Below are 14,806 nucleotides of genomic sequence, written 5' to 3' on the forward strand. Positions count from 1 at the left end.
GGTCCATTCTTGTTTTAAGTTTACATAAATTATATAGCTGATGAACTAAATTGTGTTACTAGATTGTTCGCTGATGATTCTAGTTTAACGGAATCATCAAATGACTTACAAAATGCTATAGAATGAAAAAACACACGTAATATTATTTTTAAAAAAATAACAATCCACCACGTACTATTAACATACATTTTGGTATTACGGATATTAAATTAACTGAGAAACATTAATATCTAGGTTTAACATTAACAAACAATGCAAAATGGACAAACCATATTCATAATTATGTAAATCAGCTTCTGCATTGAGAAAATACAAGCAGACTCTAAATCGACAAATACTAATGCAAATATATGTAACGTTTATACGTCCAGTACTAGAATATGCGTCTCAAGTTTGGGATGGATGTTCTGCACTGGATGTGGAAAGGTTAGAAAAAGTCCAACTTGAAGCAGCAAGAATAATAACGGGTCTACCACTGCTCACATCAAGATACGCGCTATACTAGGAAACAGGACTAGTCACACTTTTAGAAAGCCGAAAGGCAAACAAATACTCAACGGCATGGCTCATGACTTAATAAATTGTATGTCGCTCAGGGTTGAAGAGTGCGTTCATTATATACTCTTCAAAAAAGGTAGGGGAACTCTAATAAGAATTAACAATTGCCAAAATCGTAAGGTATATTAGCTGTAGGGAATGGTTATATGATAATATTGAATTAATTGAGCAAACATCACAACCGGTAGTTCAGTATTACAGTAGGTTTTATGACCACCAAAGATCTTGAAGGACGACTGAGATCAGGAGTGAAATTTAAAAGTTGACGTTTTTCTATGAGTAAATCGCAAATTTAAACAATAAAAATGACTAAAAACAAAACAATAATAATTGTATGATCAGCAGAATAAAAACAATGGACAGAAATAATGTTCCACAGTGATTAATGGACCTTCCTGGAAATTGTCAAAATAAATCGAGAATGACACCCCACGCAACGTGTACGGGGCAACTGTGTGGTGCATGTGTAGACTATGGGATGTGTTTCGGTGTGTTGATAAACATACCTGAACGTTCTTTACTAGGATGTCTGTAGTCAAAACATATGTTCGGTCTGATAGTTGATATTAACATTAATATTTCAGGTTCCCCTAGGTTTTTTTTTGAAGAGTATAGATTAAGGAATCAAAATGACATATTAATTCCTTTCGCAAGAACTAATTTACTTAAGATGTAATTTTTACACTCAACAATAGCCCTGTAGAATGTCTTGCCATTAGGAATTCGAAACAGTAACGAAGTTCCACTTTCTAAAAAGCAGAGCTGCAAGGTAATTTCATTATATTCATATGAAAATCGAATGGAAAATATTTCCCACACTAGATTAAGACATGGTTGCAGCACTTTAAATGCCGACTTATATCGTTGTGGACTTATACCAGATCCCTCTTGTAATTGTGGATACCACTCTGAAAACTGCTATCATTATTTCTTTGAATGTAATCTTTTTACCAAACAGTCTAATTAATTCTAAATCAGTTATGCTGGAGCCTGTCTGCTAAAATATTTTATAAATTGGGTTGTCCGGTTGGAAAATAAATCACCTTCGTTTGCTTTCCTTCTTCATTTTTCCTTATTTATTTATTTACTTTTTTTTTCTGCTTTTTTTTTTCTCATGTATATACTTCTCTTTGAATATTTAATTTCTTGTATATTCTTGTAATAGTTGTAGGGCCTCTAAGTTGGATAACTTGTGCCCAATCCATTTGAACATTAGGCCTATATGCAATGAAATATGTTTCAATGAATGCAGAATGAAACTCTTACTGTCTATTGTTTGCGATTTTAAGCTTTTGGGCCATTCTGAACATAAAGCCTATGGACATAATTTTGATTGGTGCCTATACATGTTTGTGCTCTTTGTAATCATGGAACAAAAGAGCACATTTCAAGGTATAGAGTATGAGATATTATTTAAGTTTGGAAGTGTGTAACAGTGTTGGCATCAAGTGCTCCTACTGGCAGTAGCTTGTGGGAATGTCTTCTGGGGCGGATCCAGCTTTTCTGATGGCAGACGTATTCTACAGTGTTCTATACATTAACAGAATAAATAAATTTGTAAAAAACCTAAAAAGCCTAAATAAAAGGGGCACTTGGACCCTCCTCCCCCCCCCCCCCCCCCCTTAGATCCGTCCAGGTCTTTGATTGACAGCCGAAAGTCAAAGACAATGCATGTATGGGTTTTTTAAAGTTTTATTTTGATCATTAAACCACGTATGATCAACATGTAGAAATGTTTGAAAAAAGGGGTTCACTTTGGTGCACTGTCCAATTGTGTCCCCAAACATTACTCAAACACAAGACTAAAATCGCCTTGCTCTGATTTTTTGGTGTTAAAATTCTTTACCCCTGTTTATGTTTTATAACTGCAATCAGGTTAGGGTTGCAAAACTTCTTTTTTTTCTTATTGCAAATATGACAACACCGTCCCCAATGCCACATCTGACTACGCCAGCGGCAGTATCACAACCAATTAAAGTGAGTTTTCTAACTTATTGCATTCAACTTCCCATTAAAGTATATTATATAATTGGTAACATTAACAAATTATCACACACAATGCTCCAAACAGAACAGTAGCAAAACAACACCATATTTCCTTGAACACCCGTCTCAGATATCTATATTTTAAACATTTCACGGGGGTTACATGTCCCCGAGACCGCCCTAGATACCTCGATCCCTTCGGTTGCCCTTTTTATAATATTTGAACTTCAACCTTTTAAAAAAACAATGCTGGATCCGCCTATGTTAATTGTTAACAAGACGGTTCAGACTTATGTTTTTTCTTGTACTTTTGATCAAACAAACAAAAACCAAATATTTTATAATCAAGCAAACTGTTTATGATCAAATAAACAAATTGTTCATAATGGAAGAAACAAACCGTAATTACTGATTAATTTAAGAAAAGAAAACGGAATGTCATGTCGTGGAAGCTGTACTATTGTTGAGTCCTTTTTTCAGTTCAAAGTTTGAATTAACTGCATGGCAATGTGGATTGCCTCGCTTGAAACAGTCGGGTGATTTCGCTTTACTGGTATTTGAAGACAATGGCACGACAGCTAGGATCATCGCCAAGACGGACGCAGTGACTCTGTTGGCTGCTGATAAATCACAAAGGATCCCAAGGTGCTGTGCCAAGAACAAAAAACAAAAAAATCGAAAAAAAGTATGTGATTAAGGCTAATTACTTAAATATTACTTTAGCCTCAACCTAATTAAAATTAGCTCCACTGGTTAATTACTATTACCTGTGGATCTAACAGCACCCCGTTGGAGCTCATGTCCAGCTGACCTTTCATTTGACCAATCAAAACCTTACTTGCAAAATCATACCAGTGATTTGAAAAGAATTTGAAAACATTCGGGATTATGCCGAAATGATTTGGGTGAATTACGAAGAATGCCGGAAACTAATTTCAATATAAAATGTTATATAAAATTTGTTTCAAGACGAAAACAATACCGTGATGGTATAGCCATAAAATCTGTTTATACTAGTATACTTTCCAGAGTTTATTACTGGACTTTTCCCCGTGTTTTTTAATGTTGAAATAAGTTCGCCTATTGCATAAATAGTCTCGCCCGATATTTTTAGAATGTGTATGCTCCCGACTAACGCTATAAAAGGCGAAGTGTAATTGGTCGATATTTAAATTATTTATAGATGAAATGTCACCTGGACATGGAAGTCCACGCAATGCTGTGAGATCTACCGATAGGCCAGTAGAGCTAATTTTAATCAGATTGATTTTAGACTGAGGACCAAAAAATAGGCAAGAATATGCAACTAAACGTGTAAATCTAAAGGAAAATGATGTAACAGCACACACAGACTCACAAAGGTTTACTTGAAGTGCGTAATTTTAATTGTATCTACAATATTTATATATTATTTTAAACTTCTTTCTTTGATTATTAAGATGGCTTAAAAATAGTCATTCATTTTATCATTTTTATTTTCAAGCTATACACATTCCTAGGTCAGACCGAACACCAAACAATAGGCACTCAAAGTAAAAGAACTTGGAGTATTAAGTGTACTGGTATAAACAATGACATAAACCTCTTGTTTTAGACCCGATATATCTCAAGTTCCTTGTTTTGGTGTCTAAACCAGTTACTTATCGTGAGGGTCTGTGCATATGATCAAACATCCGACGCCATATAACCGTAAATAAAATGTGATGAGTGCGTCGATAAATAAAACATTTCCTTCCTTAATCAAACATAAATAATTTTTTCCAAGATCAAAAAAAAAAAAAAAAAAAAAAAAAAGGTACGATCTTACAATTTTAATGCGCCGCCCGTATGAACATATATGTTTTATTACATACCTATTCAATCTTACTATAGTGATAAAGAGAGAATAATACCTGAGTGGCCGTTTGATGCCATTTATCTCACGAGTTAATTTAAAATGTATATAACGAGCGAAAGGGAGTTGGACACGTTTTTAAACAACGAGTTGTGAGATAAATGGTGTCTAACGGACACGAATGTATTATTCTATTTCTTACATATCCTCAAAACCAGGTTTTACGCACATTTTAATATCTTTATCGACTAAAGGTTATTTACAGTCGTTGCAATTGTAGCTAACTTACGCGTCACAGACACATAATTGTCAGGTTAACTATACATATTCGTGTTGTTTTTCATTGGATGCATGGTACTGGTGACCTGGTCATCACCTAGGAACAGCCAGTCGTATGTCTTGAAATTGTTAACACACATACGTGTGTAAACAACCCATGTGTTAATATGTATGTATGTATGTATGTATGCCTGTGTGTGTGTATGTATGTATATATGCGTGCGTGTGTGTGTGTATGCGTGTGTGTGTGTGTGTGTGTGCGTGCGTGCGCGCGCGCCTCTGTCTGCATATTTCTGTCCGTGTCCCTCCTTTTGTATTTGTCCCTTTCTGTATGGCTCTTTTTTTCTTCGATTTCCTTCAACTACTCTGCTTATCTGAGTATGTATATCTGTGTCTCCGTCTGTGTATACCGGCCTCGGTGGCGTCGTGGCAGGTCATCGGTCTACAGGCTGGTAGGTGCTGGGTTCGGATCCCAGTCGAGGGATGGGATTTTTAATCCAGATACCGACTCCAAATCTTGAGTGAGTGCTCCGCAAGGCTCAATGGGTAGGTGTAAACCACTTGCACCGACCAGTGATCCATAACTGGTTCAACAAAGGCCATGGTTTGTGCTATCCTGCCTGTGGGAAGCGCAAATAAAAGATCCCTTGCTGCTAATCGGAAGAGTAGCCCATGTATTGGCGACAGCGGGTTTCCTCTCAAAATCTGTGTGGTCCTTAACCATATGTCTGACGCCATATAACCGTAAATAAAATGTGTTGAGTGCGTCGTTAAATAAAACATTTCTTTCTTTCTTTCCGTCTGTGTATATTTCTGGCAGTATGTTTTCTTGTCTGTGTGTCTCTATGTGTGTGTGTTGGAGCTGTTTATGTGTTGTCTGCCTGTATGGTTCTATTTGTATTTATATGTGTGTGTATGTTTTGTGCGTCTGTGTGTTTCTATGTGTGTGCTGGTATCTGTGTTTGTGTATCTCTTTATGCGTGTCTGTATGCGAGTGTCCGTGTGGTTGTATATATGTGCGTATGTCCATGCGCGTGTGTGTGTGTGCGTCTGTCCGCGTATCTCTGTCTATCGCTCTCCCTCTGTGTCTGTCCCTTTCAATATAACTGTTTTTCTTCCAGTCACTATCTGTATCTCTGCCTCCATTCCCCTGCGCGTGCTGTAACCTCCCCGTGGTGCAGGGGTGTAACATTCTCTTTGAGAATGGCCAATACAGCACAAAATTGAAGTTTTGAGTAAAATTCAGTATCCGTAAAATTCTGTGATATTTGTGTTTTTGCACAGTTCTTTACACTGTTTTTATTTAAATCTTGAATTTTTATATTGATGTTGATCTTGTTTGTTTGCATTACCATAGTTTGACACCCAAAAGCCGATGTATTTTTCGTGCTGGGGTGTCGTTAAACATTCATTCATTCATTTATTCAGTCTCCATATGTCTATGTGTCTCAGTGTGTATCTGCGTGTAGGTGAGCGCATCTGTGTGTGTGTGTGTGTGTGTGTGTGTGTGTGTGTGTGTGTGTGTGTGTGTGCGTGTGTGTGTATGTACGTGTGCCTCTCTCTCTCTCTCTCTCTCTCTCTCTCTCTCTTTCCTTCTGTGTGTGTGTGTGTGTGAGTGTATGTGTGCATGTCTGTGTGTGTCTGTGTGGGACGGTTCGAACATCTATGTAATTGTCTGTGTTTGTATGTGTGGGCGTTTGTACGTACGTGTTTTTTTGTGTATCTGTGTCTGTGCGGGCATATGTGTGTATGTGCATCTGTGTTTGAGCATGGGTCTGTGGGTCTGTGCTTATTTGCCTCTCTTGTTTCTGGCTGTCCCTTTTTGTATGGTCTCTGTATTTCAGTATGACTCTGTAGTTACTCTCTGTCCGTCTGTGTAATTATTCATATGTTTCTGGAACTATATCTGCCTCTGTATGTCACACTCACTCGTAATGCGCTCTCTCTCTCTCTCTCTCTCTCTCTCTCTCTCTCTCTCTCTCTCTCTCTCTCTCTCTCTCTCTCTCTCTCTCCCCCCCATGTATCTATCTTTTTCTCCTTTTTCTCATCTATCTCTCCCTCCCTCTTTCTATGAATACAGTGTGCAATCATTCTGAACATATTTACTCTAACAATACTCTTTATGTATCATATATACATAAATACATACATACATACATACATACATACATACATACATACATACATGTAGATTTACTATAAGTTATTTATTTCTGAGCCGATTGATTTCTAAATATTTGTTTTATCTTTTTTTTTTCTTTTCTTTTTTTTAATTTCCAAAACACTTTTACTTTTCTTCTTACGTCAAACCAAACTGAAATTATTCATAAAATAGGAGGATGTGATGGACTGTAGTCATATGTTTAAGTTAAATCTGACACCGATAAGTAATCACCGATACCTTACAAATCCATTTTCATATTCATACCACGGTGTCATCATGTCTTTTTGTTTTTATTGCACTCCTACATCCTCACTAATACGAACTGTTGACTACAGAGGTAGGTAAATTTGTATCGTGGCACCCATGGTTTTCATCCTGTCCTTTTGCAAGCATTTGACCACAGACGATTTTTAACCTCGTCTACGGGAAATATGAAAACGTTTAACTGGCTGTCTATCATGATAATATAATGTGTACTGCCAAATGCTTCTCTCTCGCTATCCCCCTATCTGAGAGTAGGGGGATAGCGAGAGTCTGTCTCGCTATCTGTCTCTCTCCCTACCTCTGCCCCCCCCCCTTTCTCCCTTTCTTTCTCTCACCTCTCCCTCTCTCCCCTTTTTCTCTCTCTCTATGTCTCTCGAGTCAGGCCACCGATCTCAGAGAGTAGGGGGATAGCGAGAGTCTGCCTCGCTCACTTATCTCTCTCCGTCTGTCTGTCTGTCTGTCTGTCCCTCCCTCCCTCCCTCTCTCTCTCTCTCTCTCTCTCTCTCTCTCTCTCTCTCAATTTCTCTCTGTCACACACACACACACACACACACACACACACACTACAAGCTGTGCACCCTAACGACCGTAACGAGGCCACTCACGTGGACATAAAGATCGGACTTTAAACTTTTAAACCTACGTTCAAAAGTTTATGTCGAAATTACTTTCTTTTTTAATATTATTAAATAGTCCGATCCTCTCTTCTTTCTCTTATTTATTTTTGGACTGTCCTTCTAAAATGCTCCAAATTATATAAATATTCGACCGAGCAGTCAGTTCTTTTTATTTTTGGCTTGTAACTTCTTCTCTTTTTTTTAAATTCTATTAACTTTTTACTAATCGCTATTTTCAAAATTCTGCCCATTTTCAACACCCCCCCTCCACCCCGATCAGGCCCCGATCTTTTTCTTTTTGACCACCCGATCTAATCTAGCGACCAAATTCTGCCCATTTTCAACTCTACTCTTTAATGAGTAGAATTTTCTTTATTAATTATATTAATTAGAGATGCGCATCAAAGTTTTAAAGGCCCACTATTTAATTTTTGGATGTAAATTTCAAAATTGTCCGCTTAATTTTGTTTCTGTCCCGGGACAAGCTCCTGGCTGTCCACAGACAGGCCCCGGGACGGACATGCTCGATACTCTAGTGGTATATGAGCATGTAAACATTATTCACACTCGCACGCACGCACACACACACACACACACACACACACACACACACACACACACACAAACAAACACACCAGTATGCTAAGGACCATGTAATATCGCAGACAGATTTACTGTGCTGTAACTGCAAAACAATTATTGTAAATAATATTTTTATATGTCAAACAAGAAACATTTTAAATATCTTAGTAGCACAATCTGTAATGACTAAAATCAGATTTATGACCAAAAATAATTAAATAAAAAAGTCGATTACAATAGGCGGTGCCATTGTACTTCAAGTGCAACGCTTATTTTAATTGGCGCTTTTATAAGTTTGAGAAGAAGTAAACATCTTAAAATGTGTTTTAATCGCCCTAGGAAGGCGATATGTAATGATTAAAGTTGTTTTTGGAACTAAATATAATGAAATAAAAAAAGTCGATTACAATAGGGGTTGCGATTACACTGTAAGTGCTACGCTTATTGTAATCTGCACTAGCCGATTACAATAGAGGTTAAAATTACAATAGGGAATGCAACATAGCAGTGACTGAATTTAGACATTTCTAAATGTTAGTATGGATCCTTACTCAGTTTTATGTAAAAAAAAAAAATATATATATATATATAATAATCGGGATTGACCATTGCGCTTAAACATACATATGATATGGGATTTTTTATATGTTGGTTGGCCAGTTTGAAAGTCGACAATTTTCTAGTTTATAACAATGTATCTTGAAAATAAAACAGGCAATTTAGGTACATGTCGGCAGTTTATTTAAGAACGTTTGGAGGGAGTCATATTAGGCGTTTTAGAGGGTGAAATGTTTAATATTTTAGAGAGCTAAAAGGAGCTCAATCACGGATTTAGTGGGCCTTGTTTCTCTAAATATGCATTATAAATGAAACTTACATTCATTTGGAATACCAAACCTAGTTATTGTATGTACCAAAATATTTTAATTGAACATGGGAATTCCATGATACGCTTCTTTTTTAAAATTTGGAACTCTTCTTGTGATGAGACATGAAAAATACGGAAAAACAGACTCATAGTGATGAGGCTATATATACAACAACCGTATAATGTATTTTTGGATTTTATATAAACGATCGCCGTGTATAGAGACTTGGCAAATGAGGGCCAATACATGGCAAATAAAAAAATATATATATATTATTTCATGACGAAAATAACCGCGAATACGCTGAAATAAAATAATAAACAGTCGGAACATGAACTCACCATTTATTATTATTATTATTATTATTATTATTATTATTAGGCGCGTGTGCAAATAATTTTGACTGGTTCGCAAAGTGGTATTTCGGTTTTAATGTATAGCGTAAAGAACAGTGTACTGTTGCATGTTTTGTCGTCCAAAGGTTGGCTAGTTATTACTTAACCCAGATGAATCCAGTTCTACGTGCAGGGATAGGTTTAGCCTGCCGTTTGTGCGTTTGTGCACGCACGTTAATCTTGCATTTTTATAGCCAAAACTCCTCCAGATAAAACATCGCCCCTCCATTCCAAAAAGGTAGTAGTAGGCTAATAATAATAATAATAATAATAGTACATAAATTTAGAGGGGGACCCGGGAGTGGTCTCAACTTTACTAGTAGCCTATAAAAATGTATTTTGAGTTTTATTGCCCCTTGCAATTTTGAGCATTTTAAATGTGACTAAATACATCAAAATAACCTTTTAGTCATATTTATTTACGGTAAAATTAACTTCTTTTTTTTACAAAATTTACGCAAGCAGCCTCAAAATTGCAATCAGTGAAACATCATTAAGTTCAAGCCCTGTTGTTAGTTTGTGTACTGTCCGTAGTTAGTTTCTCTTTTAGTTAATCTACCTCAGCCGCTGATAATTTGTAATTGTTATTTTTATTTATTTATTTATCATCATCATCATCATCATCATTATTATTTATTTTCTTTCGTAGTCAGGAGTACTTAACGTGGCAATCCGAATTTTGATGCTGCTAATACGTAGAATAAGAGGATTAGAAATTAACATATGACAAAAACATAATGAAAATATGTTTTCAGTGAACACTGTTTATTGTTCTGAAAATTATTCAATATTTTTTTACAAGCTACAAACATTTTATGATTTTATTTTCAAAAGAAGATTTTGTTGTAAATTATTGCGCGGAGCATAGACCCTACACTACCATAACAACGACAAAAATAGACAGCCAATGAAACTATCGAAAACATATTACGTTTGTCAGAATATAGCGGAAACACCTGTACGACTTAGCGGCTTAGGTTTTTTTTTTTAGGAAAACTTGCCGTTCATGGGAGATTATCACTGTTTTTTCACAATAAACGTATGTGATTTGAGAAAGGTAAAGTATTATTGTATGTACGAAGTATTGTTTTTATTATATTTTAATTTTGTGCTTATCGTATCGAAAACATATGACGCCAGGATACATTTGAATAAATATTTTAAAAATATTTAGATAACAAATACAATTTGAAATAACCAAAGCTATTTAAAAAACAAAAAAGAAGTTTATCCCACCTTATCTTGTAAGCAATATTTTAAACACCATGCAGCAAACTGCTGACTGCTGACTGCTAAATCAATATATTTTTTTTAAATTAAAAGTTTCTTTTTTATTTATTTCTTCAAGACATAAATTCAAGCAAGCAACTACTGCTGCAGTTATATACTTTGTTCTTATGACGTTTTGCGCTTTTGTACTTGAAAATAGTAAATAACACGACAATAGCGTTACGTGTTTTTCTTTCAGTGAGTGTGGGTAGGCCGACTGTAAGCACGTGTGTACTTCTGATCGCAGAAATATGTAGATTGTTCTGCATTGTTTGTTCAAGTAACAATTAAACAGTTTCTTCAACTAATGATTACAGTGCTGTCTGGTGTTTCTGCGCACCTAAGCGTCAAGGACCATTTTCTATGTGAACACTGTGAAATACTTAATACAATGTGTCTCTCACCAATGAAGTAGTGCATAATCCGAAATACAATACAAATTGATTTATGTCTGTAATAAATAAATATTTTAAAATGGACATAAATGTAGACACCCCCTTGTATCCAAAATGATTTGCATGTCCGGTGATTCGGCGCAGTAGATGTGGCCCGGTGACCCCGCTATTTATAAACCTCCCATGACCTCACTTTTAGCCCATAAACGCTACACTATTGTCCAGGGATTATTTTAGTACTTTTTGGTTTTGTCTTGTTAAAAATATTACTATGAAAATGAACGATCACACATAACCTATCTCATGATCAGTTTCGGAATCGTTTTCTTGAGTGGCACAGTACTGCAGATGCATAGGGGCCTACATGTTCACTGTCATGCATGGCTAAGATGCCTATATGGATGTTTTCCATTAACATGCTTAAGATCAATAGGGCTGACCTACCTCGTGTTTATATACACAAAAACAGGTGAATGATTTATTTTGAAATTATGATATAATTATTGATAATTCTAACATTATTTTTTTCAGTTGCACCCTTAACAATAAATATGTTGATACTTGATTACTTGAAATGAACTTTAATTCGTTAAAAACACCGACAACATGACAACTTCCTAAGGTCTCACTACACAGATCACTTCCGGGTGAGAGTTGATTGATCACGGCCCACTATAGTTCCTAATTGTGACACAAGTTATGATTCAGATATTCACTTCTAGGAAATGGTGAAGAATTAAAACAATATTTTTAATGGTTAGCCTTTTGGCTGTATTTTGCCCATGCTAATTTGTAATATTGTGCATTGACCTTTTGGGACATGGATCTACAGCGCAAGAGACAGCCGTAGTGAATCGGTTAATGAACCACCTGTTCGGACTGGTACTACAGCCAGATGCGGTTATATAGCAAAAAGCTGAGACGGAAATTTTCTCAATTTTGGAGTGAAAATAAATGCTTATATAATGTATGTTCGCAATGGTGTATATTGTTAGTGCCAACGAGAACCCGTTCTATTGGCAATCTTCATTTGAAGTCGGGCAATTTAACATGGGTTTCAATGGCAGATGACATCTGTGTAGTGAGACCTAAGCATAGCCTACTTAAGCAAAATAGCCTACCAAGTGCGCCGAATCACCGGACGCGCCGATACACTACACGGTAGTATAATAAAATTACAAAGCACTTTTAAAATATACTAATACAATTATTAAGTACCTCGAATCAACATGGTCCCACGCTATCTGTGATTTTAAGCTGGTGACAGATATAAAATGCAGTGATGTCAAACTGTTTCATACCTACCAGGTCGGCTCTCAGTCCAGCTTTGAGTACTTCCATCTCCGGTACAGTCGAAGCACAGCCTGTTTTCTTTACGCAAGAGATATAATTATTCGACATTGTGCACCCGTCCGTCTTGGTGCCTGATAGATCTATGATACTGCAGCTATCATCAAAGTCATAGCCACAATAAGCACATTACAAACAAAAATTCCACAGAAAATTGCAATATTCATGTTCAATTAACATCAGCGTTCTGAGACCGCATAGAGTCGAGTTGGGTAATTCCGTACAGGTTTGGACGGAAGTTCGTGTACAACACACTGCAGACAGAGGGTATGCCTGAACAATACTAATATTCAGTGATCTCCCTTTTGTGATGTGTAAAAATGGTGAATGTTTTGAGTATGCTCTGTTTCAAAATTGTTTACGAACGGTTTACCGTCTAATGTTGGAAGATCGTACAGTTGGGTAGCTATGAATAAAATCTCACCAGGTCGATATATATTTGGAATGCATTTGATAATGACAGATGTATGGTTTCAGGCTCGGGGGGTGGGGGGGGGGGGGGGGAGGAGGATTGGCTATATACATGGCAAAATCTTGTACATTAGCACTTTAATAACGGGCCTAATGGCATGGGTTTCGGTCTTTTGGGTGGTGTTGCGGTTCCTTTCGGGTATTGTAGATATGAAGGTATGTGTGGTGTTGGGAGTTCCTGCTGGTTACGCAGTTGTAGGATATAGGTGGGTCAAGGTTTGTCTTGGTAAATGAATAAGAAAATAAAAATTGTCTGCAGACAGTAATTCATTTAGTTTATTTAGGAGTTTTGGGGTTGTTTTTTTTTTGGTTTTACTAGGACGGGCTTTGATTTGTGTGTAAGGGTTCCTAAATTAATATATGCTTTCTATAGTTGTGGTGCTCGAAGGGAACTGAACATTGCAGCCTAGGAGCGACCGAGGACTGCGTTGTTGGGCCCTTTAAAAATAAATGGACCCCCCCCCCAAAAAAAAAAAAAAAAAAAAAAAAAAAAAAATAAAAAGTCCAGACCCCCTCTAAACCCTGGTTCCGCACCTTGGTATAGTTTAATAAATAAGACTACAATTGGCTTTAAAAGTAGTATATTTACTACACGGAGATAAACAGTTTAACTAAAAACAAATTTAAAAATTCTGAAGAAAAAAACCCCACATATTAACAGGTAGGCTATTCACCTATGTGAGCATAATTTTGGTTTCTAGGTGTCTGTACGGAATTTGCCGCAGCTGTAAAGGTGTCATAAAATGATGGAGGCTAACTCCGTACACTTTTTATGTGTAAAATTCGTTTGTTTTTATAACAACAATTGAACATGTATATCATTTATTAAATTCAAAAAATATTATTAATGTTTCATATCATAATACTCGATATTCACGATTTATTCAGGATGCGTGTATTACACATAATAAGCGGTGTAGTGGATATCAGCTTTGGTGCCTTTCTTGTCAAGGGTTGGTTGTTCAGCTGTGTCGCGGGAAGAACGATCAGCCAAGCAGTGTGCCACATCTCCAGCTAATTGTAAATATGGATATAAATAGTTGGAAATGCCTCGAAAATTATTTTAAGATTACTTAAGAATATACTGGGTAATGAAAACACAAAGTCGTAGAATGTATAACATGTTTTATTTGGATGTACGACCGTACGGAATTACCCGACTCGACTCAAATCTGTTAATTAAAATGTGAGTTTCGCATGACGTCAGATGCCGTGACGTCAAGCCGGTACATGTCTGTTACCGACTTCGGGTTAGCTATTCTCCGATTCGTGTTGCACGTTACGTCCGCTGACCTTCACCCTAGCATGCCTAGCAACCAGTGAACTGGGTCAAAACAAATGACTCATTTACACTGAATCGCCTATCAGTGTTAGACGCTTTTGCCCATTGAGAAGCACAGAACTTCTGTTTTCGATTCTGTCAGTATTATCTATATACTACAACTACACCTGGACATGATAATGTTGTGAAATAAAAATATTTTATTGTTAATTCTACTTAAAGTTGCCGTATTATTACTATTAACATACGCATATTTCACATGCATAAACGTGCGTGTGCGTGTTATTCCGATGTTTTGTTTGAGTCGATAATCCCGAGTGTCTATCTGCTGCCAATCAAAACATCGAAAGTGTTGACATAAGCTCCCCCCATCCCCACAAAAAAAGAAAGAAAGAAAGAAAACACCCAGCAAACACAAAACTGTCATTATATAAATGCTTTAGCAAATGTTATAGTAATGATTTTGATCAAACGTTTATATAATATTTTTA

At 36.4% G+C, this 14,806-nt stretch overlaps 1 protein-coding gene across 1 annotated transcript; it reads right to left on the reverse strand.

Annotated features, from left to right (window-relative positions):
• Positions 1-2,880: 2,880 nt before the first annotated feature.
• LOC121381123 lies at positions 2,881-12,825 on the reverse strand. The gene is made up of 2 exons (XM_041510254.1): positions 12,518-12,825; positions 2,881-3,192 (listed from the first exon to the last, which is right to left on the reverse strand). The coding sequence occupies exons 1-2, from the start codon at positions 12,611-12,613 to the stop codon at positions 2,983-2,985; spliced, it is 306 nt and encodes a 101-aa protein (XP_041366188.1). The 5' UTR covers positions 12,614-12,825; the 3' UTR covers positions 2,881-2,982.
• Positions 12,826-14,806: the final 1,981 nt, after the last annotated feature.

Source organism: Gigantopelta aegis, chromosome 9, assembly GCF_016097555.1.
Source record: "Gigantopelta aegis isolate Gae_Host chromosome 9, Gae_host_genome, whole genome shotgun sequence".
Lineage (NCBI taxonomy): Eukaryota > Metazoa > Mollusca > Gastropoda > Neomphalida > Peltospiridae > Gigantopelta > Gigantopelta aegis.

Bases quoted from the DNA above. Each gene is read 5' to 3' on its own strand.
- LOC121381123 (XM_041510254.1), bottom strand. From the start codon at position 12,613: ATGTCGAATAATTATATCTCTTGCGTAAAGAAAACAGGCTGTGCTTCG. The intron at 3,193-12,517 runs GTAGGTATGAAA...TTCTTGGCACAG, and splicing joins CTGGACTGAGAGCCGACCTG to CACCTTGGGATCCTTTGTGA.